General features: G+C 42.5%; 1 protein-coding gene across 1 annotated transcript in view; it reads right to left on the reverse strand.

Annotated features, from left to right (window-relative positions):
• Positions 1 to 23,378, reverse strand: part of ZMAT4 (zinc finger matrin-type 4) — a 207,368-nt gene that overhangs the window by 136,410 nt on the left and 47,580 nt on the right. The window contains exon 4 of the mRNA XM_075612366.1: positions 9,979 to 10,138. Coding sequence (XP_075468481.1) covers positions 9,979 to 10,138 — 160 coding nt within the window. The remainder of the gene's footprint in view (positions 1 to 9,978; positions 10,139 to 23,378) is intronic.

Genomic DNA, 23,378 nt, shown 5'->3' on the forward strand with positions numbered 1-23,378 from the left:
CAAATACAAGGCTGTCCAGTTCAATACCGGACACCTGCCAACCCTACACACAACACATGGCACCCCCCCTGCAGCACACATACACAGCTACCCTACTCTACCTGTCATCAACATGTGGCTGAGTAGGTTACCTTCCCCTTTGTTGAAGGAGAAGCAATGAACACCTCAAACACAGAGGTTAAAAATCAGTTTAGAGTGATATTCCACCACATTGAGAAAATTAACATTAGAACGCAAAGCCGAGTGCAGAGTTTGTTTGACGTCACAATCACTCAATGTGAGGTATAGAATGGTACCCCAAAAATACACTACTGGCCTCTATCTGTAATACGAAATTACAGCTGTGAGTAATGCACTGCAACCCCTTTCAAATACTAACAGAGAAAGGGCAGTGTGAGGACGAGCTCTCTAGGGGATCCGACGCATGACCACCGCAAGTAATCTTGATGCAAGAAGCCACGATGCACTACACAAGTTTGTCTTCTTTACGACTTGGAAGCAAATGTGTCAGGAAGAAAAAAAAATTGTAAATCATTTTTAAAACATCAGAATAATCCAGAAGATCGGCTTAAAGGATCTGTCATCCAAGGTCAACGTATGCTACATTTTCTCTCAGGAGAGATGCTGTAGAGGGATAGAAATGTATACTGATACTCATCACCATTATACACTGCTACATAGTCCTTCTTTTGGAGGATAAGACAGGGCAACCACAGACATGAGCTAAACGCCAGTATTGTCAGTAACAATCTGGGAAGCAAGATGTGAAGCCAAGCTCTCTCAATTGAGAAGAAAACAGGTCGCTTGGTAGTTGTATAAAAAGACGCACTAGTGAATAAATCTCGGACACATAACCATTTATCTTTCCAAGAAATTAATGACTCCCTTTTCGGAAGGTTTCCTAGATAAATGTGTTATTAATGCACTTGGGTCAGAAATTCTGAGAATACCTCTCATCTTGAGTTCAGAGATTTCCATTAAGTAAATCTCTTTCATCTGGCTCTCATAGGATGGCCTTGATTATTTATGAATTGATGCCTAGTCACAAACCAAAACATAAAGCTGCCTAGCTCTCGGGGCATATACATCCCTCCCAAAGATGCTTTGGACTGTCTGCAGAAAAAATGTATTTTTCCTTGAGTGAAGAAATCCTCAGATAATTCTGAAACCTATATGACTCCACATATGCAAAGTCTTATTTCAATTACAACTACATGGTAACTATTTATTTTTGCTACACTAAGAATGTACAACTGTGTTCTAGTACCTCGTGCAAACACATTAACCCCTTCACTCCAACGTTTTCAAACTGTGATGGTTCCCTCTCCCTCCCTCTCTCTCCCTTTATCGCAGACACTCTTGGAGATAATACCACCTGAGTTGCCCCAAAAGTGGCCGCCCAAAGAGAGTTACCCCACTATGCTTCCTCTTCACTACTCCTGTCCACTAAGTCAGCATGGACAGGGTTATCAGCAGGAAACGATAGACACAACTTCAAAGACCTGGAGTTTGTCAGCACCTTCCCCCCTGTATCATTGCTATGGGTGTCGTCCGTTTGCTGTGCAGCTGATATCACTTTACCCCAGACTCTCTTGGGGATGATACCACCCAAGTTAACCCAAAGGGGGCAGCCAAAGGGTGTCAGCTGTTTGCTGCCGTTCACTGATGTAACAGCTGCTCTGTACAATCCCAAAACACATTAACCTTCTTATCCCTCTGTACCCTATGTTTCCACTTACGTTTCCTTATAGATTGTAAGCTCTTTGGAGCAGGGCCTTCTTTACCTACTGTTACAATGTATATTAATGTTTGTTATCTTATTGTTTTTCGCTCTTCAACCCTATTGTACTGTGCTATGGAATATGTTGGCGCGTTATAATTAATGATATTAATAATAACATTCAAATCTTATTGTCACAAGGGACTTCAGCTTGCCTCTTTTATACTAGGTCTTTCAATTCAACGTAAATTAAGATTGAACATGTCTCCACACCATCAGGAAAAAACATATACTTACAAAAAAGGCCCTGATCACGGTCCCAGGTGGGAGCGAAACGCATAGGAGGAATATGTAAAATTCAATAAAGAACTTTTTTCGTCAACTCTACCAGTGCCCGCTACCTTTCTACTATTGTATCCACCCAATCAGGAACATCCCCCAGAATTTTTTTTTCTATAGTTGAAAGGGTATCAAAAATGTTACAAAAAACAAGTAGATAATAATCAGATTATAATTAGATGGTATCTAAGTATCACTTGTACAGTACATACCACATATAAGAAGCATAATCCAACATCATGCGGAGATGTTTTTGCACTAGATGGTAGGGCATCATTAAAGGCACAATGGTAGACATACCATAGCCTGGACAGTATGCCATTGTCTGGTTCACTATGAAATACAACATACTATTACAGACACAATGGGATATGCCATAGTACCTACAGTGGTGTCCATATGATCTCACAGAGCGCTATTTTTACTCAACATAGTACTGGTGTTAGATTACCCAACTGATGTGTAGTATATGCATGTTATACTTTCAGCTTGGGTAGAGAGCAGGGCACTTACGCCTATAAATAGTGTCTTCATACCCTTGCCTAGTGCCATTTATATAAGCATTGCTGTATGTTTCCTTAAACGAATAAGTACTTAGTATAAGTAGTCAACAGAAGACATATATATGGTATTCTGTATTGTTTTCTGCCAATAACTCTGTTTGAACACACAAAGCTATCCATCACACGTACTCAGATATTACACACCTCCCTCTCAATCACCTTTGACATCCTCACAGCATCTTATACCAAAATGTTTCTTTGCACTTGTGTGCTGAGTTTCCTTAAAAACTCTGTGTTTTGGTTTCTCTAAACATGCTCCAGTATATGCCTCACAGGTCTGCCTTGTTTTACCAATGAATCCTGTACACATGAATATTTTCTAAATCTGCATACCCATGCGGGTCAAGTTATGCATAGCATGAGTTTTTGCTGAATTCGCACTGCTGTGCTTGTGAAATTACTGCAGAGACTCGAATGTGGACGTTTCTCTGGTAGGATACAAGATATAAAACAAAAGAGGACACAGCCATTGTTTATCATTCCTGTTAGTTAATCAAATTTGATTTCAGCTTGTCCTAAGCCACTCTGCATCAGCTTCAGACTACAAAAGGTAATCAAATGAGAAACTAAAGTTTGCCCTTCATACAGGAGCACTGGAAAAAGCCCTTTCTGTCCTTCAGGGGATTTCTACTGTCACTTTGATTTGCTTCTTTGTCGCAGACAAGGACACCCTGGAACGCTTTCACAATCAAGGCCAGATCAGCCCCTTGTTTGCTGAGGTTAGCCCTGCAACCAATGCGCCATAGCTCAGTTTCAGCACCGCTGCAGTGATTAATATTGCCAGAAAAGGCCAACCAGGCCCAAGTCTTCATATAATGTATACAAGAGTCTTTAATCATATTCTCAAATAAAACAGGTTCCAACATCCTCTCTTCCAGCCACACTCACGCTGTATTTCCCATGAAAAATCCAAGAGCAGCTAAACAGCTACTCCCACTAACAGGGCCGTAAACTATAGGGTTTTATCATCTGTCATGTAATATCAGTTCCCCAGCAGTAATGAGTCAGTGACCTCCACAGGGTAAGAAAGGTTCTTTACTAACCTCATTTAGTTTTCTTTTGTTGTTCAAAATTCAAAGAATTGCAGATCTAGGATGAAAGGCCGTTTTTTGCTGCAATGCAAATATTTGTCTCCCTATCTCTTTGTACTATTCCAAGTTGGCAATAGACAACATAATGAAAGGAAACACATTTACAAGTTTGAAACGTCTCATTTCAGCAAGGACAGATCCTTTTGTTTGACGCTGTAAGAATTCACATAAAAATAACTTCAAGCCGCAATCCCATAATAATAAGTGAAACTGTGGGGTCCTTCGAGCTAATTTCAGCTTCAGGGACCACCCCAGGTTCTCGAGATACTCACCAATATACTTATACAAGATACTTACACACCTATTGTGTATATCAGTGCTTCCTCATGGATTAAACAACATGGCTGCTGTGCTGTTATCGTCCAGTAGTAAGAAAATGCTAAATCCGAATAGAGGCCGGAAGCACTAACAGTATGAGGAGATTTCAACGCAATTCAATCCCAAACTAGGCGGGAGCCAACTAGATTGAATCTCCTCTTATCATAGCGGTTTCTCACTTCTGAGAGCTAAATACGGATATGCAGAGCCCTGAGGATTGCCTTCTACTTCTTCCCCTTCCCCTCAATTTTCTTCAATCCTGACTTTCCATCCAGTGTGGATGTTACTTACTTTAAAAAGGTTAGAAGAAGTAGGTATAAACTGATATATTAATCTATTTAAGGAAAGTAATATAATCTCATGAAGATATCAGGGATCTGTGCCTTCATAGCTCGACTACAGATATGTTCGTCTTTGTTGCTACAGCGTGCATCTTTCCACTTCGGTTGACCATGGAGGATCACCACCACTGACTCCTTTCGAACATGCCTGCTGACAAGACTCGGACCCTGAAAACATTGTATCACTTCGTATTAGCTTCTTACATCTGACTTCCCTCCCACTAACTCCAAATGTATGAGAAATTGGGAAAGAGACATGGGCTCCACTCTTGAGTTTAAGGATTGGGAAGAAATACCTTGATTACTCAAATTCTTTTGGCAACGACGTGCCGTAGTTGGATCACGGAATCAAGGATCCCTACCAAATATTGAGTCTATTAAAATAGATTTTCGATACCGTGGAACTGGAAACCTTAGAAAGTCCTCTAAAAGTAGGATGAACATATTGGTCCCGCCAAAAAACGGGACAAATGTCACGCATGCGCAGTCAGCGTTTGCCGGCTGCTCATGTGCCTGTGCTATCAGCACTTGCCGACTGTGCATGCGTGAACAGCATCTGCCGGTCGCCCATGCACAATCGGAGCTTGCCGGTCGCGCACGTGCAACAGCAGCCAGCAAATGTCATTGTGCATGCACCGTCGGCAAGTGCCGATCGCGCACGCGCGGTCGGCAAGCGCTCCTTTGCGCACACGCAGTCGGTGCCCACCAGTGGGAAAGAAAACTAGGACAGCACCCCAGAAATTCGGGACAGGGCCCTAAAAAAACAGGACTGTCCAAGCTAAACCGGGACATCTGGTCACCCTATTTAAAATGCAATCGATGCAAAATAGGTTTCGACCCCCCGTGGGGCGTATTGGATGGCCAATTCTGGAAAAATGCTGCTGTCATAACTTCACATTCAGATAGTTCTACTTTTTAGCTTTGCCCATTGATGTTATCAAATAGTAATCTTAGTTTATAATTTTTGAAAAGACCACATGAGACATAGAGCAGCTTCGGTCTCTGTAATAATAATAATTCAAACACTGTGCAAGTGGCCAAGTTGCACATCAGCATTTTGTTACCTGGACAGATCGCCTAAAAAGACTTTCATGTACTAAATGCTGTCTAAGCAAGAACATCAGTCACTAAGATGTGAACGGTATGTTAGGTCTAATACAGAAGAGCTCAACAGAGCTAAGCATAGGATGGGTAGGGAGAAAAATCAATGCTAAATCGCCTTTTCAGTGGTTTCAACGTTGGAAAAATGTGCAATTGTGGATCAAAGTTGCCAGCTGCATAACTGCTCAAAGGCTGACGTATACAGTATTTCAGCAGATAACAAAGTTTCCCTCAAAAGTTTTTACTTGAGATAATGAGTACTTCAGTCTGCACTATCGCAACTGGACGAACACAATATTTCTACTGAATACTGGAGATAAAAATGATTTTTTTAAAAAGCCGTTTTGAACCTTTTGTACAAAGATTCCAGTAAAACATCCAAATGGAAAGCGACCCAATTTGACAGCACCCCAAAGGGCGAACTAGCAACCGCATCCGTTTAATGTACTTGTTTGTACTGATTTTTATCGTATTTTCATCTACAGGTTTTCCATACAGTATGTTACTGTAACAATTATTCCCATTTAGTGGATAAACAAAAAAGATATATTGGTCTTTCACTATTGAGGGTGGAACAGTTACTAAAAACAAGGTATAGGATCAGAAAATTATGTATTTATAGCTGCAGGCCAAGCAATATCCTACGTGTGTTTTTTTTTTTTTTTTTGATAAATCAGTTCTTATTATGGGAAAATACTTATAGCATTTTTTTAAAAGACTGAATTACATTTTTAATGTATTATAATGTAAAAGCCTTTTTGTTTCTATAGCAACCATTTACAAAGTCACAGATACTGAGTCAATACTCCTCTGCAGCCATTTAGTGAACCCCGAGCCGAATCTTCACCGATCGATTACAGGAGAGCAGATCGATCGGCATCTTAGCTAATTACTTATCATTGTGTGGATTGTATATATATTTTTTAACGACTATGCCATGCAGGTTTTTATTTGAGACTTAAACATTTTCGCATGAGGTCACAAACCATGCAACAGTAGCACTTTTTCAGTCATGAGTCAGAGTTAAGCATTACACAATGCAAACAAGCATTAAGTCCAAATGCAGCAGAATTTCGCTTAATATGCTACATTTCAAAATTCTCTCAAATGGCTAGATTCACGTAATGCTGAGACTGTAGATAGAACGCACACACACCATGTTTCGCTCACTGTCTGGTGGTATTTCGCTGAATGCTTGCTTAACTGCAAAATCTACGACTTGAGTAGCCCCATGAGTTTGGGGGGAGGTGGGGACACACGATTAAAGTTTAGCAAATGCATTTCAGACAATCTGGCACATCTCAAGTTTTTATATTCTTCCTCCAAGCAGTAATTAAAACAAAAAGGCACAACAAATAAAAGATACATATTAAAACTTGTAACATTACCAGTTAGCATTGCCTTTTACCACCAGGAGGAAACTGGGAGCAAAAGCCGGGACCAAATGCTTACTGAGCTTTTCAAGGTTTTTTTTTTTTTTTTTTTAAATATAAAAAAACCTAACAAAAAGAACAAGCAAAAAGAGCGTGTTTCTTTAACAAGCGCATCTGTAAATGATCCCTATACAGTTCTCATCTGTATGATGTTTTTAATCCATAAAATAAACTAAGCCAGTATTACACTTTGCTTCTAATTGAGGGACACAATGTTGAAAATAGCTTTGCTCAATAAGTGGTTCAGCAATAAATCAGGCTGAATTCCCTGCGATGTCTGCCTCACGCACTGGAGTCCCACAGGAAGGTTGTACACACTGACCCCCTGTTATCACATCTCTCAGCTGGACCAGCAACCAGCTTACATCTTTCCACTAAACTTTTTTGAAAATCAAAATGCAGCACATTTAAATGTCAGCTTTGTCAGCAGTTCCAGAAGGAGATTAAGAGGGGAGGTGGCAAAGAGCAGATTAATACAACGGCTCTTCAAGAAAACCAATAACTGAAATGAAATTGAGAACTAGATGAATAACTCACAGAGCTAGAAACGGTGAGAAGAGAAGAAAGGGTAAATATCAGTGGGTATTTGAGATATTGCCTTCAAACATTGCAAGAGGGAAGAACAATGTTGGACTATTTTACTGTATGTTGTTTGCTTGACTTATTTTTCTGCCTACCATCTCTGGTCCCTCAAAAGGCTCTGTGTTATATGATATCTCTGTAAACGTATGTATGTAAATCTTTATTTATATAGCACCATTAATGTACATATTGCTTCACAGCAGTAATACATGTGACAATCATATAAACAACAAATAATACAAATAACAAATAAGGGGAAGAAGTGCTTCAGACATAAAAGTGACATTTAGGAAAAGGAGTCCCTGCTCTGAAGAGCTCACAATCTAGCTGTTATAACCTGGCTCTAGCAGAATTAATGAGCATAAAACTGTGTTAAGAAGAGATCATCAAAATACTATAGTGTGGGATACAGTTATACAATTGTATACACTGTAGTGCAAATACATGCAATGCTCCTCAGAGTGGGATTCAGTCTCACTTCCAGCCTTCCCCTATGACAGACAAGTCTCACTTTATTTAGGTCAGCCTCTCTTATTTGGACTCGCTGATTTTTAGCAGCATCGCTCCCACAAGCCCCTGTTCAATGTTCGCTGAAGCTGCCTCCCCGGTCCTGGAAATCTTAGTCCCATTCATTGGAGCAGAAATCTTCTACAGCACTGGGCAGCTTAATTTAATGATGTTCCACCGGAGCCATAAAGTTTAATAGAGTCTCATTTATTGAGTTTATGCTTTACCTCTACAGTGTCATCTTTGTTCCAGATTCCTCCAAACCTCACTTCTCAGGGTCCTGAGAATAGGACATCTCAAACATGCCTTTACCTTACATATATCACGCTAACACCTCTCATGTGAGACTGTACTTTCTCACCCAGCTGTGTATTTTGCGCTGAATACGTTTTTCTATAATGAATTCATAATGAGCCATTAGAATGAAGAAACAGAACAAAAGCTGCTCACAAGCAGCTAGTGTCAAGATAAGAGCCAAGAAGCTCCACGATGCTGGCTGAGAACTGCCCTCATTCTTTCAACGCCAAGCAGGAAAGAGTTCGACCCAAGATGTGCTGGTTTCCTATTTAAACATAGTAACAAATCATTGCACTTAAAGCTGCAGTTCAGGCTCCCGGTTTTTTGTTTTTTTTTAGTTTGTTTTTTTAACTTCAATAGTTTCATGTGGGCAATCTCTACTTACCTTAAAAACTGCATAGCTGCCGGTCAATTCGTTCTCCGTCTATTGATCGGCAAAGTTTGGCGACATCTTTAAATATGGGGAATGTAAATCGTATGCTTGTTAAAATAGAATACAAGAAAATTGGTCTTTCAAAGTTGTTTTTTTTAAAACAGAAAATGCTAAAAGTATTTTTTTCTCACTACAGAACTGATATATTAAAAAAACACACATGCAGGATATTGCATGAACTGCAGCTTTAATATATGAAGCGGTGTCCTTACCTGAGAGCTAGCTCAATGAACCAATCAAAGACTATGCACAATACATATGATTTTAATGAGCAAGTCAACAACTTCTCTACCTGACTACTTATGCTATCTTGAAAATTCCTTCACGAAAGAAGAGCAATTGAAAACCTATCCACCTGGCTTCACATATTTATAGTACAATCTTTAAAGGTTAGTGATCTGGTAATGAATAAACTTCTGAGCAATCGTTTGGAATCAGTGACTTGTCAGTTCGTGTTCTCCTATTTGATTGCTGAAAGGGGACATTGTGAACGAGCTTAGACAACCCAAAGAGTAGCTCCAGGGCACAAGGTTTTGGCATACAGAACTCAAATGAATACAGTGACGCAGGCGGAATTCGCAATTTTGTTCCAAAATTAATAAAACTGACCGAGAAATATCATGCCCACGTGACGGAAATATAGAAAAAAAAGTGACATACCTATAACATGTTACAAGTGATACAATCCAGGGCAGTTTAACTTTCCACACTTTCCATTAACATAACCAGTTGATCGTTGCAAATGATATCGCTACGATGAAGTTACCTACATTTTAAATTGGGAGACGTCTGTAGGTTTATTATCAAATTCTGACCAAACCATTATACATAGGGTTCACTAAATGGCTGCAGAGGAACATTCTGTTTCAGAAGAGGAAGGGGATATGAAATTTGTAAATGGCTGCTATAGAAACAAAAAATGCTTGTTACAGTATAATACATTAAAAATGTCAATCAGAGTCGTTTTAAAAAAAATGCTTCAAGTATTTTCTCATAGTACAGAGCTGATGTATTAAAAAAACACACATGTAGGCTATTGCTTGGTCTGCAGCTTTAAGCTGAAACTAACAACATACTCGCTAACACACTTAATTAAGGTTTCTCTTAATAGAGATACATATCTGCCCCTGAAGTATATTTAACTTCAGGACATTTATCCCTATTTCATGATAGGGAACATTACACGGTGGGTGCAGTCATTTTGCCTTTGTTCTCCTTGTACACTTATTTGCAAACGGAGAGAAATTCCTCACCTGCTTGAGCCGGGGTGTTTGGTGGTTCCCCAAGCACCAGCTTCACCCGCTTAGCGTGAGTCTTTCCCTGGTAATGAGATTCTGCCACTATGGCCGATGTGAAGAACATGTTGCAGAGGGTGCAGCATTTATTCTTATCCACTTCAGTTTCATCGCTTTCCTGGTTCAAAGAAAGAAAGAAAGAAAGAAAGCAGAGCAGTTATGTGCTATTATTGCACAGACTTTCCTGGCACAGTAAGTACAGTAATCCCTCTTACTGCGGGAAGTTTCGCCTCCCGAGGATGAATTGAGGATCAGGGAAAGTGAGTGAGATAAGTTGTTCCAGCATTGCAAAAGCAAGCAGTGCCGTTCAATGCGTGTGCTCCTTACTGTCTAAGTAGGGTGACCAGATTTTCAAAATGAAAAACCGGGACACATTAAAAAATTATTTATAAAACAAATTACATCACGTGACGCCCCCCGTTGCTATAACAACGAGACACTGACGTCAGGCAGTGACATGTTGCCATGACAATGTGGCATCACGTGATGCCTCGGCGCCATAATGCATCCCGTTGTCATGTAAACTTGATGCCGCGTGACATCACGGAGCGGCTCGTTGTTATGGCAATGTGCATTACGTGACGTCGCGCAGCTATGTTGACGGAATTTGGAGGGGAGGATACAGCCAAAGGCAAGATAAATAAATATATAATAAATAGATCTAAAAAAATTTTTATCTCCACACAGAGCCACTGACCTACACACAGAGCCACTGACCTACACACACACACAGAGCCAGTGACACACACACACACACACACACAAAGAGCCAGTGACACACACACACACACACAAAGAGCCAGTGACACACACACAAACACACACACACAAAGAGCCAGTGACACAGACACACACACACAAAGAGCCAATGACACACACACACACACACAGCCAGTGACACACACACAGAGAGCCAGTGACACACACACACACACACAGAGCCAGTGACACACACACACACACATACTCTCTCTATCTCTGTGTGTGTCCTACCTGTCACTGTGGAGCAGGGAGTGTGGGGGGGAAGCCATCTTGACTGACAGCAGGACCTCACTTCCGGCTCTCACTGCTGTGGCTCCGCTGACACTAACCCCACCCCCACCCTCTGCTGTCAGACCGGCCTCCGATCTCCTCTCTGCCTGCATTCTGTGCTCTTTGCTGCCCCTCTGCTCTGATGGCTAAAACCAGAACAGCCACAAAAAACACCGGGACATTTTAAATAATGCGGGGCAGCCGGGACAGCCATTAAAAAATGGGACTGTCCCGGCTAAACCGGGACACCTTGTCACCCTATGTCTAAGGCCCGTTCTATAGTGCCTCCGCTTGCTGCGCCGTGCGTGTTTCTATAATGGTGCCGCGCGCACGGCACAGAGAGTGGAACCGGCCGACAGGGGGGAAGATGAGAAAAAGAATCAATTTGCGCCGCTACCCGCCACTGAAAATGTAAGAATATGTGTGTATATATGTGTGTGTATGTGTGTGTGTGTGTATGTGTGTGTGTGTGTGTGTGTATATATGTGTGTATATGTGTGTGTGTGTATATATGTGTGTATATGTGTGTGTGTGTATATATGTGTGTATATGTGTGTGTGTGTATATATGTGTGTATATGTGTGTGTGTATATATGTGTGTATATGTGTGTGTGTGTATATATGTGTGTATATGTGTGTGTGTATGTGTGTGTGTGTGTGTGTATGTGTGTGTGTGTGTGTGTGTGTGTGTGTATGTACAATGTTATTAAAAAAAAATATTAAACGATCTATTAATTTATTTATATACCCACATATACACACACATACATACAGTCATACACTCGCGCACAGTATACACAGAAAATGTGTGCGGCACGCGCACATGGCTGCACACAGTATATAACAGCTCTTACCTGTGGCACCCATTTCTATGTTTTAAATTTAATTGTTATGGTGTTAAAGTGACAATTTAAACGGGCGATTTAAAAAAAAAAATTAACATCGGGTTAAAGCAGTGGGTCTTTGGGGCTGAACCCAATACATTTCAGCTTTGGGAAAACCTGTTTCCAGAGATACAGACCTCCATAAGAGGTGCCAGTAGCTGCCTCGCTTGGCTATCAGGGATTACTTAATGGCAACTTTTCAAAGCTCCCGCACCCTACTGGCCAATGGGAAGCCGCAATGTCATCAGGTTCGGCTTCCTATTGGCCTTCGTGACAGGGGGCTTTAGACTTTGCTGAGATACCTGCACCCCCTTTGGCGGTCTGTATCTCAGGAAATAGGGGGTTCCCAGAGCTGACATTAACGGGGTTCATCTCCAGAGACCCCCTGCGCCAAACCTATGTCTAAAAAAATAATCATTTAAAATAAAAGTGCATGAATTGCTTCTTTAAAGAAAAACTATTAAAGCAGCAGGATTCTTGCTTCAATGGTGATAAATCTGGATATGTAAGCAAAGTGACATACGCAGGTAACAAGTAGAAGGGATTCTCATTTTACAGTCAAGAACATTAGCTAAAGTGTCAGTCCTCTTCCATACGCCACTCGGAATGTTGTGATATTTAAATTCCGACGGAGTGATAAAATGTTTCTCCTGACACCTGCACTTAAGCCAAAAAGTCGTTACCACCAAGGCCCACATGAAAAATATTCCTCTTAACCAAGTGTTGGGCATGCACGGAGTAAAAATGTCTACATAATTTATTGAGTAAAGAAATAAACCACTTACACATAGTTGTAAAAATGCCAAACCAATTGATCCCAACTAGTGATGAATAATTCATCCAATAGTTGGTGGATAATTTCCCTGTGACAAACATGGCAGTATTATAGTGAGCCAAAAATAAATATTTGTACAGTGCCTGAAAGGAAGGGAGGTGTTGATCCGAAGAAGCACTCCTCCTTTATTTAAATAATCCATGTCTATAAAGGGGCCAGAACTCCAATGATTTGATTCTTCCACGCACAGAAACAGAGACATAGAGAATCAATGACAAGACAAGAAGGCAAATGACAGAGAGAAGGTTAAAGTAGGAGGACAGATGGAGAGAAAACAATAGTGAACAGAAAAAGGCAGTGAGGAGTGAAAGTGGCAACAAAAAAACAAGAATTGGCACAGGGTGATGGAATAGAGAAATATTGTTACAGGAAGATAATAGGAGCAGAGTAACATAGCAAAGTGTGCAACGATGGAGTGACAGTGCAAATAGGCTAAGAAAGTACAGAATGGCAATAAGGCTGATGGGTCTGGTAGCAAATGCATAAACAAGGACATGACATAGTGCGCCATGTGACAAAGGAAGAGAAACTGAATAATGGTTTTGCTGTTGATGGTTATTAAGGCATAAATGTTTCTTTTGGGGAGAAGCTAGTGAAATAACCATTATCATGTATAATTTGTCTCTTTTTGACACTCCACAAGTCGTGCCAAAAGATGAGAAATGATGTCAATGAACGATATAATATCCAGTGACGGAGAGCCAGCTGCACCTGCCTTATGCCTGGTTTGCAACACTTATCTCCGCCCTCAGTCTTGTGCAAATCAGCCAAAAGCCTGTGCATTAAAAGCAATCAACCATCTCAATGGCCAAGAAGAAAACATAATTTCCAGCCCACTGCTCAACCACCACCATAGGCCTCGTATTCATGTATTCTTCTGGCACATAGTACAAGACCAATTTATTCTCTGCTAACCCAAATGTATCAAGATTTAATTTATACCATGTTGCAATCGTTTGTTACGTATATACAGTAGAACAGTCACTTCACATCAGTACTTAGATTGGATGCATGACATTAGAATAAGCCTTTGATGCCTGTTATGCTTAATTACTAATCCAGTGTGAGCATAATTCACAGCGGCATTATAAAATGGCGAAGCAGAAGTGTATAGATCGCCACGGTGTGTACACTGCCTACTTACTGCAGCTTGCATCTCTTCTGTTGTTCGCATGTTACAGACATGAATCACTGGAAGTTGCTCTCCTGTGCGACAGAAGTAATTCACTGAGATAGTAAATTATTGTATGGATTAAAAGATATCCTCTGTACAACAATGTGCTATCACTAGAACGGGGGTAGCCAACTCCAGTCCTCAAGAGCTACCAACACATCAGGTTTTTCAGAATATCCCTGCTTCAGCACAGGTGGCTCAATCAGTGATGTCACGTGACGTCCCATCGTCATGACAACGCAACGCCATTTGATGTCGCAAAGCCATAATGATGGGACCATGCAGGGGGAGATGTCAGGAAGAGAAGGTAAGAGAGTTACAGAGGCCCCCGCGCTCTCCCCCTGGCAATCAGTTTAGTTGTTGTACGGGAGAGTGGGGGGGCCTCTGTAACTGCAGTGGCACCGGCAACACCACCATCATGCCAGGTTTATGATCCTGTGCCTCTCGCTTGCCCAGACCTTGGGACTATAACCTAGACTACGCAGCCACACACAGCCCTACCTCCCCTCCCCCCTCCCCCCAGAACCAGACCTGACTCTTCGTACTCATTTAGAACCCAGATCCCAGGTTGGGGTCAGTCTATACTCCCCACCTCTACCCCCGGATCTGTCTCCTGGACAATAACTAGCAACGTACTCAAACGTAACAGATATCTTTCCATCAAACTTCTCCCCATAAACATTTAAAACAGCAGGTTAACCCTATACTATACAATACCCCCCCCCCCCCCCCCAAAAATACATGACAGTATGGATTATTGGAAACATAAATCTGTGCTCCTCCATAAAACACCAAAATAATCATAAGGCGGAGAGGCCAGATGGTGTCTGCGAGTGTATGTGGGGGAGCACTGCTTAGTAAATATGGCCCTGAGTACCTAAAAACATGCTCGCTATTCCAAGCTACCCGAGAAACAGCCCACTACAGATTTATTACCTGTTGACAAATGTGTTCTCCCCCACCCCCTTAGCTTTACGCTTGAAAGGTTGCAGATGAAAGTTGGAGATAAGCTACATTTTTCCCCACATTCACAAACCAGACAAAATATGCACTCTTTTGGGGGTGAAATAGTTCACGTAAATGGGCAAGCTTCACCAAAATTTGCCAAGCATTAAAAGTCAATGTGCAATGGACAGACAGACAGACCGACAGATAAACTGCCATGTTTGTGAAAATTGGCAACATTCTGGCAAAATGTGTGCAATTGATACATTTCTGGCCAAACGTCTATCTATAAAGGTAAAACTAGTATTAAAAAAAAGGGGGGGGAGGGTGTGCTGAGCAAGCGCATTGTAAGTGAAACTTCTTTGTGTTTTGTCACTTAAATTGTATTTTGTTTGTGATGTTTGTGATAGAATGAAAGACTTTTGACAGTAGAATCTATATTGTTTATTTTAGCGTGCAAATTTGCATAATATCAGTTGTAATACATGATATAATTGACTTATAACTAAAGTCAGATACATATATTTTGGATTGTAAAGTATCTAAATGGCGTTGAAACACTGCATCAATGGTGGAACCGGTTGTTGTAGTTGAAATTGCTGGATTGGTATTGAGAGTTAAATGGAATTTTTCTTGCATGAATCTAATGAGCAGTAATGCTTCTTCAGACTGAAAGTTTATGTTAAAGTCGCCGCTTAAAATGATGGGTCGTGTGTGATAATCTTTGTTCAATAAGGCTGCACCTTCAATAGAGTACGGTAGTAGAATGAAATGGATGAAGTTGATTATGTTGTCCACTTTTTGGTTTGGTGATGTGAAGGGTGTTGTTGGATGTTTGTGCACATACGCAGTGGAGATGGATCATTTATGTCTTTCTGCGCATGCACGAGGGTGTATGGGCGCTTATGCGCATGCGTTAGTGATGTTTTTATGGTCTACACTTCTGTAAGCCGAACTGGAGATGTTTTTCAAGTGTTTGACATTGCTGGAAGCTTTTGCGCATGCGAAGGCGGAATTGGATGCTTGTGCGCATGTGCAGGCGGCGCTGGCCGCTTCTGCGCATGCGATGCTGTAGCTTGCGGCTTGTGCACATGCGCAGTAGTAAATGGGTGGTACTGCCTGTATATTCGCATGCGCAGGCTGAGTTGTTTGTTTCTGCGCATGCACGGCATGTGCGGGCGGAGCAAGACTTTTCTGTGCATGCGCAGCATATGTGGACTGGGCAAACTGATTCTGCGCATGCGCAGTCAGCGTATGCCGTTTCTGCACATACGCAAGTGACTGACATCATCCAGTATGCGTGGACAGCGCAATCCGATTCTGTGCATGCGCGGGCAGCACCGCATCTGCACGGGCAGCACCACATCTGCGCGTGCGCAAGTGACTGTTACATTATCTAGCAGAGCCCAGCGTGCTCGTGCACACACACAACGTAATTTCCGTTGCACATTTTCATCTCCATGCAGGAGTTTTATCCCATCGACATTCAGTAGGTGCCACTAAAGAAGTTTCACTTAAAAAAATGCTCCCACGCACTTTTGAAAACCTTTGCACATCTCTAGTAAAAGGTATTGTACATATTTCATATTCTGCCCACAAGGCATCATAAAAGTCTGCTCTAGATTCCTGAGGTAAGAAGGACTTTAAAAATATAGAAAATAAAGGGAGAGAACAAAAACTGTCATTTGAATGTTTTCTCCCTTTCCTCTGATGTAGGCTGCAGGTGTTCTGTATAGGCTGTTTTTTCATAAGTCACAAGCTATGTGGGAAACGGGATTTTACTACAACAAGAACATGTACGCCTTACTGATGTCTTGGAGGGTATGTGTTGACCCTTCTTTGTACAAGCATCTCTGTGGCATCAACAGAAATTCGCTTGACTAGCTCTTCAACAAAGCCAATCGAAACAAGAATACAAAAAAAATGCTATAACAGATATAGCAAAGCTTCCCCCCTCGCTTATCTCCGGTGCAGGGAGGGAAGCTGCAGGGCTAAAGGCGCAGCCGGAGCTCAGTGACAGAGCCGGGTTGCGGGCCCGACCATATTAGATTCTCACGCATGCGCAGTGGAGTCCTTGCGCATGCGCAGTTCCAGAGTTGGGACGGCCATCTTGCCCACGGCTCCGCAAAGGACTACATGTCCCAGGAGCCTTAGGGGCTTATAGAAAGGATACAGTTTGGCGTGAAGAGAGCCGTGCGCTCAGTTGGAGCAGGGACACCAACGGGGAAGGTAGTGCCTGGGTGCCTGTGGCTCCCGGACTAGGCCAGATCTGCCACAAAGGCCCCAGCGCTATAGTTTGTGCTGCAGGGAAGGTCCCCATATAGGGGTGCCCCCCTTTGCACTTTAGTGATAGCATGCTGCATCAGTGACCGGGCAGCCACGAGGTGATCTGAGGCCTGCGGTCTGGGACCAGACCACAGGCCCCTATAGACTTAAAGGGAGACACTCCAGCTGGAGCTCCCTCAAGAGGCGGACGGCTTCGGGAAGGAGAGATGAGATTTGTCTGACCTCGTGCCGTGGGCTCATGTTGCGGCCCTGCTGAATCTGGATCTTCAGTGTATTGTAGCCTGGTCTGGGCTGAGACCAGGAGAGGTACCGTGTGCACCAACGATCTCACACAGGGGTAGTGCTACACCACACACTTTGGGTGGGCTTCACTTTGTGAACACCAGGGTGGTCAGGTGCCCAGGGCACTCTTAGTACTTTGGGGGAATCTCACCAGAGTGTGGCCATTGTGGTGGACTTTGTGTTGGGCATATACCGTGTGGGTATTGTGTTGGGGGTGCTGGGTATTGTTACAATTAATATTTGTGTGTTGGTAAACTGTTATACTACACTATACTGTGTGTGCGTATTTCTCACTACTGTATTGGTTCCTGTGAGGGGTTTTCCTGCAAAGCTGGGATCTCTCCCAGGTGGAGGCGCTGTACCGAGAACGAGAGCTCACCCCAGGCTCCCAGCGGCAGAGGCTTAGGCCTTCTGTGAGCCACAGGTAAAGGCAGCACACGTAGTTCCCATTGTCATAGGGAAATGGGGCTGCACAAAAGTGAAATATGCGGGTGGATGAACCAGGGACACAGGTCTGTACCTTTGTCATCTGGCCCACGACTGCTATGGATTTTATGCCACCTACTGTATTTCATTATGAGTTCTTCCTCCTTATTAAAATATATGCAAATTTTAATGGATATATTTCAAGATTTATCCTATGTGTCTATACTCCTCATAATTAGGCCTTTGTCTTATAATTCTTACATTTCTCATAAGGATTACTGTTTACCTTGTTAATTATTATATATTGTATTGTATGTCTTTATTTATATAGCGCCAAAAGTGTACTCGGCGCTTCACAAAGAATACAGTACAGGGAATTATATATATAATTATATATGTGTAGTACTTATACTGAGAGGAAACTTAATTGGTCATAATCTGCTCCTTTTCCGCTTTAACCCCTTCGTTTTGGCAGAAAATCAACTACGAACAAGAAGAGGGGGACCGTCTGCATGTTGCTCTTAGGTCTTCAGAGTAACAACTAACAAATAACATAAAATAATGATATGATTTTTTGATACTGTTTTATTGTGCTCCCTCTGTTTGAACCTCAAGCTATCCTTGCATAGCTGGTGTTTGGAGACTTCCCAACAGTTCAGAAAGCGTGCTTTTGTATCCATACATGATTCTCTTTTGTGTTTGTTATTCTTTCAGTTGCCTGGCAACGTGATGTCATCGCGGCGTGTGCGTCCCCTGATGCCGCGATGACATCAGACGCTGACCAGGAAGTGCTGAGGCTGCAGTGGCTGCCCAGCTGTAAGCACAGTTGATGGTATTTGGTGAGTAATGCTTCGCTTAATGGTACTGTAACAGGGACTTATCCCTGTATAAATAAAGCAGCCTCAGAGCTCTGAGAATCCAGCAGAGAGATAGTTAATTGCAGCCAATCAATTAACTAGTCTCCACCTGGACTAATGAGAGCTCTGTAAAAAGCCTCATGTGAGACACAGGAGAGAGATTCCTTAGCTCACATTTGGGCTGGCTGAAGGAGAAGCCTGCACACAGACACTGTCTTGAGCACAAAGGCTGTGCTGAGATCAAGACACCCAGAGACCTATATTTCCTGGACAAAGAGGACCCAGGAACCTGCCAGAGACTGACATGGAGGGCCATCTGCTTAATGTACCTCCTGAGACTTTGGGGTGATAGGCTGGTAATGGGAATATCCCTCCAGTCCTGCAGATAGGGTCTGGGGAAGTAAGTGAGCCCTTACAAAGGGATAGGGGTTTCTTGTTTTTGTATGTTTTTCCTGGATAAAGGAACAGGCTCAATAAACCCAAGATATCATTTCACCCAAATCGGTCTCCATTATATGAACCTCTGCACAAATCACTTACAGGTATAATACATGTTCTTTTCACTATTGTAGTAAGGTGTATGGTCTGAGGAAAGGCCTAGCTTGTCCTGAAACGTCACGCTAGGCTTGTACCTGCTCTGATGTCTTAAATATAGAGTAAGCTAAATTACAGAAAGGCTCCTGTGTGCTTCTTCCTCAACCAATCCTTCTCATATTTACTTGGATCCAGCCTCGAGATGCCGGGATCAAAGGAAGGTTGAGCACCAGGGAGGGAAATATTTATTAATTATCTTTAAAATAACTGTGTGACACTATTCCAACTATTTATAACAACAGTGAGTTCTGTTTCTGTGCTTCCTGTAATGTTTTCCACTGATAATTAATCTTTATCTTTAGTAAATGTCAGAAGAGAAATTATTACTTGTTGTGGTGTGGCACCAACGGGGGCGTCACACGGAATGCAGATCTCCGCTAATAAAGAAATCTATTTGTATCAATGCTCTTTGCCCATAGCAGCGTTTTCTCCCCATTCTAGCCAGTGGGTGGCCATTCTGTGTAACAGACACAAACAATATTTAGACAGCAGCATTTGGTGCTCAGTAGGCAGATAGATATACAGATACAATATTCGGAAATCTCAGCATGCCAGACTGTGCATTGCCGGAGCAGGTAAATACATACTTTTGCGATGAAGCATTTGCCATTTTATGATGTGCTTAAAAAAGGAAAGAGAGCGAAAAACTTAAAGGCGTAATTGGAACGGGTATGCAGTTTAAATTTTCATTCTTGCAATAGTTGTACCCTAATCACAGGATTTGACTGTAAAACCTATTAAATCTATACAATAAAATGAAACCAACCCTTCTGTCTCTTATTCTAAGCATACAGGGCTCACTCAGATAATAAGTAAATCGAATCCCGAAACTGACCACAATTATGGAAATTGAGAAAACGCAGTGACATCTTTTGATTGAACAAGACAGGTCACAAATTATAGCCAAACAAGCAGGGAACAGCCACACAACGAAACCTGACTTGATTCATATCCAAAGCCTTTTAATCTGGACTTCCCAAGAAGGTTACTCTAAAAGAGGAATGTGCACTTAGATTGTAAGCTCTTCGTGGCAAGGATTTCTTTTTTATTAAGCCAGTGGTGCTTTGCATTAATATGTCCCTGTATTTGAATCTGACTATCTGCTTGTAATTTAAAACCAGGCTATAAAACCAATTTCATACTGAAAGCAGCACTCCTCCCAAGATATTCTCCTTTATTTTTTGACCACCTGTAGGGGGTCCTGTTTGGGTCCCTCCAGGTTGCCGGGGAATTATATTTTATTTTTCACCATTGGTTTAAAAAAAACTATCAATATGGTCGCCAGTGTCACCAATAGAATGGTGTAATGTCATCAACTGTTGACGTTGCGGGTTTTTACTGACCACGAAGGGATTCTCGCCATGTTGGTCCCGTCCAAGTGATTCAATTCTAAATGCCCCACAACTTGGGAGTCCCCCGGAGCTCGGAGCATCACGGTTTGCAATACAATCACAGTTCCATACCTTCACAGAACAAAATACTGGAACATTCGTCAATATGAATTAGTCTGAGATGCTCTGACTTTCTTAGAAGACTTTGTGAATGTTCAGATATCATAGTAGATCCAAAAAGTTCAGTCACTGCAACGCTTCCATATTTTGAGTATTGTTTTGGAAAATTGGCACCTCATTCTCACAGACATTGTACATTGGAGGGGGTTGGGGCGGGGGGGGGGGGGAGGGGTGAGAGATGCACACAAAAGGAAGAAGTGTTATAGATCAGGGGTGTGCAAACTGGGGGGGCCCGTGGGATTTTTTGGGGGTGAGGGGGCACAGCGGTTGCAGAGGCCCCGCGCTCTTCCCCAAGGCATTTCAATTAAATGACAGGGGATCGCTTGAGGCCTCTGCAACCTGAACTTACCTTGATTCAGAAGGCTGCTGTGATGCGTCACCATGGCAACGTGGCATCAAATGATGCCGCAAGGTCATGTGACGTGATGTCATTTGACGCCCCTCGCCATGACGCCGCATCACAGCAGCCTTCTGAATCAAGGTAAGTTCATTTGACATGGCACAAGAGGTGAAGGGGGTGCGATCATGGGGGGGAGAAGGCAAGCCACAGCTCTAATAGTTTGTGGACCCCTGTGTAAGATCACAACACTAGATTTTTCTGTTTTTATAAAAGTGTATTTGGAATTGGAATAAAGTAGTGTTATTGTTGCTAAAATGTAACACAGGAGTGTCAATGCAGGGGGGCGCAAACTTTTCAGTCTGCGCCCCCCTGCTCGCGCCCCCCCTCGCTCCCCTTACCTTGTCTCCTGTGTCAAATGACAATGCAGGGTCATGTGATGTTGCATTGCCATGGCAACGGGTCGCCCGAAGCGTCAGAGTCAAGGTAAGGGAACTTACAGAGGCCTTTGCGCGGTCCCCCAGCATTTAATTTAAATGCTTCGGGGAACACTGCAGAGCCTCTGTAAGCACCGCAGCCCCACTCTCCCCCCCCCCCCCAAGAAAATCTTGCGCCCCCCAGTTTGCACACTCCTGTGTCAATGAGTAAAGGCACTGACTCTCTAAACAATGAGACACAGTTTGAATCAGGGGAACCTGGTTCAATTCCCAGTGTCGGCTCCTTGTGACCTTGGGCAAGTCACTTTATCACCCTGTGCCTCAGGCACCAAAAACATAGATTGTGACCTCATCTGGAAAGGGGCCGTGCCTGTAAAATGTTTCTATGTGCTATGTTGTAATTGTGAAGCTCTTTGTGTCCCATTGGCAGAAAAGTGCTATATGAAATAGTTATTATTATTACGGTCTGTCTGACGTCTCGTGGGAATGTATCTGAGATTTTGCCTTTGACGCCCAGGAGGCGCCGTTATTGACTTTGGATCCTGAACTTTATCAATGTCCCTTCTAATGTACCACTTTTACTTAGTGCTCATTAGCCGGTTAAATGTGTTGAATTTACTCATACAGAAACAGAGCCCCCGTCCCTGTAAGGTTTGTGATCTATCAGCATTTGGAATTGTGATAAATGAATTCAACATCGGTTTGATTACAAATGTTTTTTTCCAGGAGCAGAGAACCAGCCTCCTAGAACGTTTTGTAGAATAAAATACTTGAAATAGAAACATGTGGCATCCCAAAGTTAAAGAAATAATGATGTAGATGCAATTTTTGAAGTTATGATTCACATTGGCTTACAAATATAATTTTTACAAACCTATTTCACAGCTCTCCCCCCCCAATCTCTCTCATATGTATATATATATATATATATATATATATATATATATATATATATATATCCCCTATCTCTCTCTCCCCCATATCTCTCTCTCTCTCTCCCATATCTCTCTCTCTCTCTCCCATATCTCTCTCTCTATCTCTCCCATATCTCTCTCTCCCATCTCTCTATCTTTCTCTCTCCCATCTCTCTCTCTTTCTCTCTCCCATCTCTCTCTCTTTCTCTCTCCCATATCTCTCTCTCTCTCCCATATCTCTCTCTCTCTCCAATATCTCTCTCTCTCCAATATCTCTCTCTCTCCATATCTCTCTCCCATATCTCTCTCTCTCCCATATCTCTCTCTCTCTCCCCATATCTCTCTCTCTCTCCCATCTCTCTCTCTCCCCCATATATCTCTCTCTCTCTCCCATATCTCTCTCTCCCATATCTCCCTCTCTCCCATATCTCTCTCCCATATCTCCCTCTCTCCCATATCTCTCTCTATCTCCCATCTCTCTCTCTCTCCCATCTCTCTCTCTCTCTCTCTCTCTCTCTCTCTCTCTCTCTCACTCTCTCCCCCATCTCTCTCTCTCTCTCTCTCCCCCATCTCTCTCTCTCTCTCTCTCTCTCTCTCCTCTCTCTCTCTCTCTCTCTCTCTCTCTCTCTCTCTCTCTCTCTCTCTCTCTCTCTCTCTCTCCCATCTCTCTCTCTCTCCCATCTCTCTCTCTCTCCCATCTCTCTCTCTCTCCCATCTCTCTCTCTCCCATATATCTCTCTCTCTCTCTCCCATCTCTCTCTCCCATCTCTCTCTCTCCCATCTCTCTCTCTCCCATCTCTCTCTCTCCCATATCTCTCTCTCCCATATCTCTCTCTCCCATATC

The sequence above is a fragment of the Ascaphus truei genome, chromosome 8 (genome assembly GCF_040206685.1).
Source record: "Ascaphus truei isolate aAscTru1 chromosome 8, aAscTru1.hap1, whole genome shotgun sequence".
Lineage (NCBI taxonomy): Eukaryota > Metazoa > Chordata > Amphibia > Anura > Ascaphidae > Ascaphus > Ascaphus truei.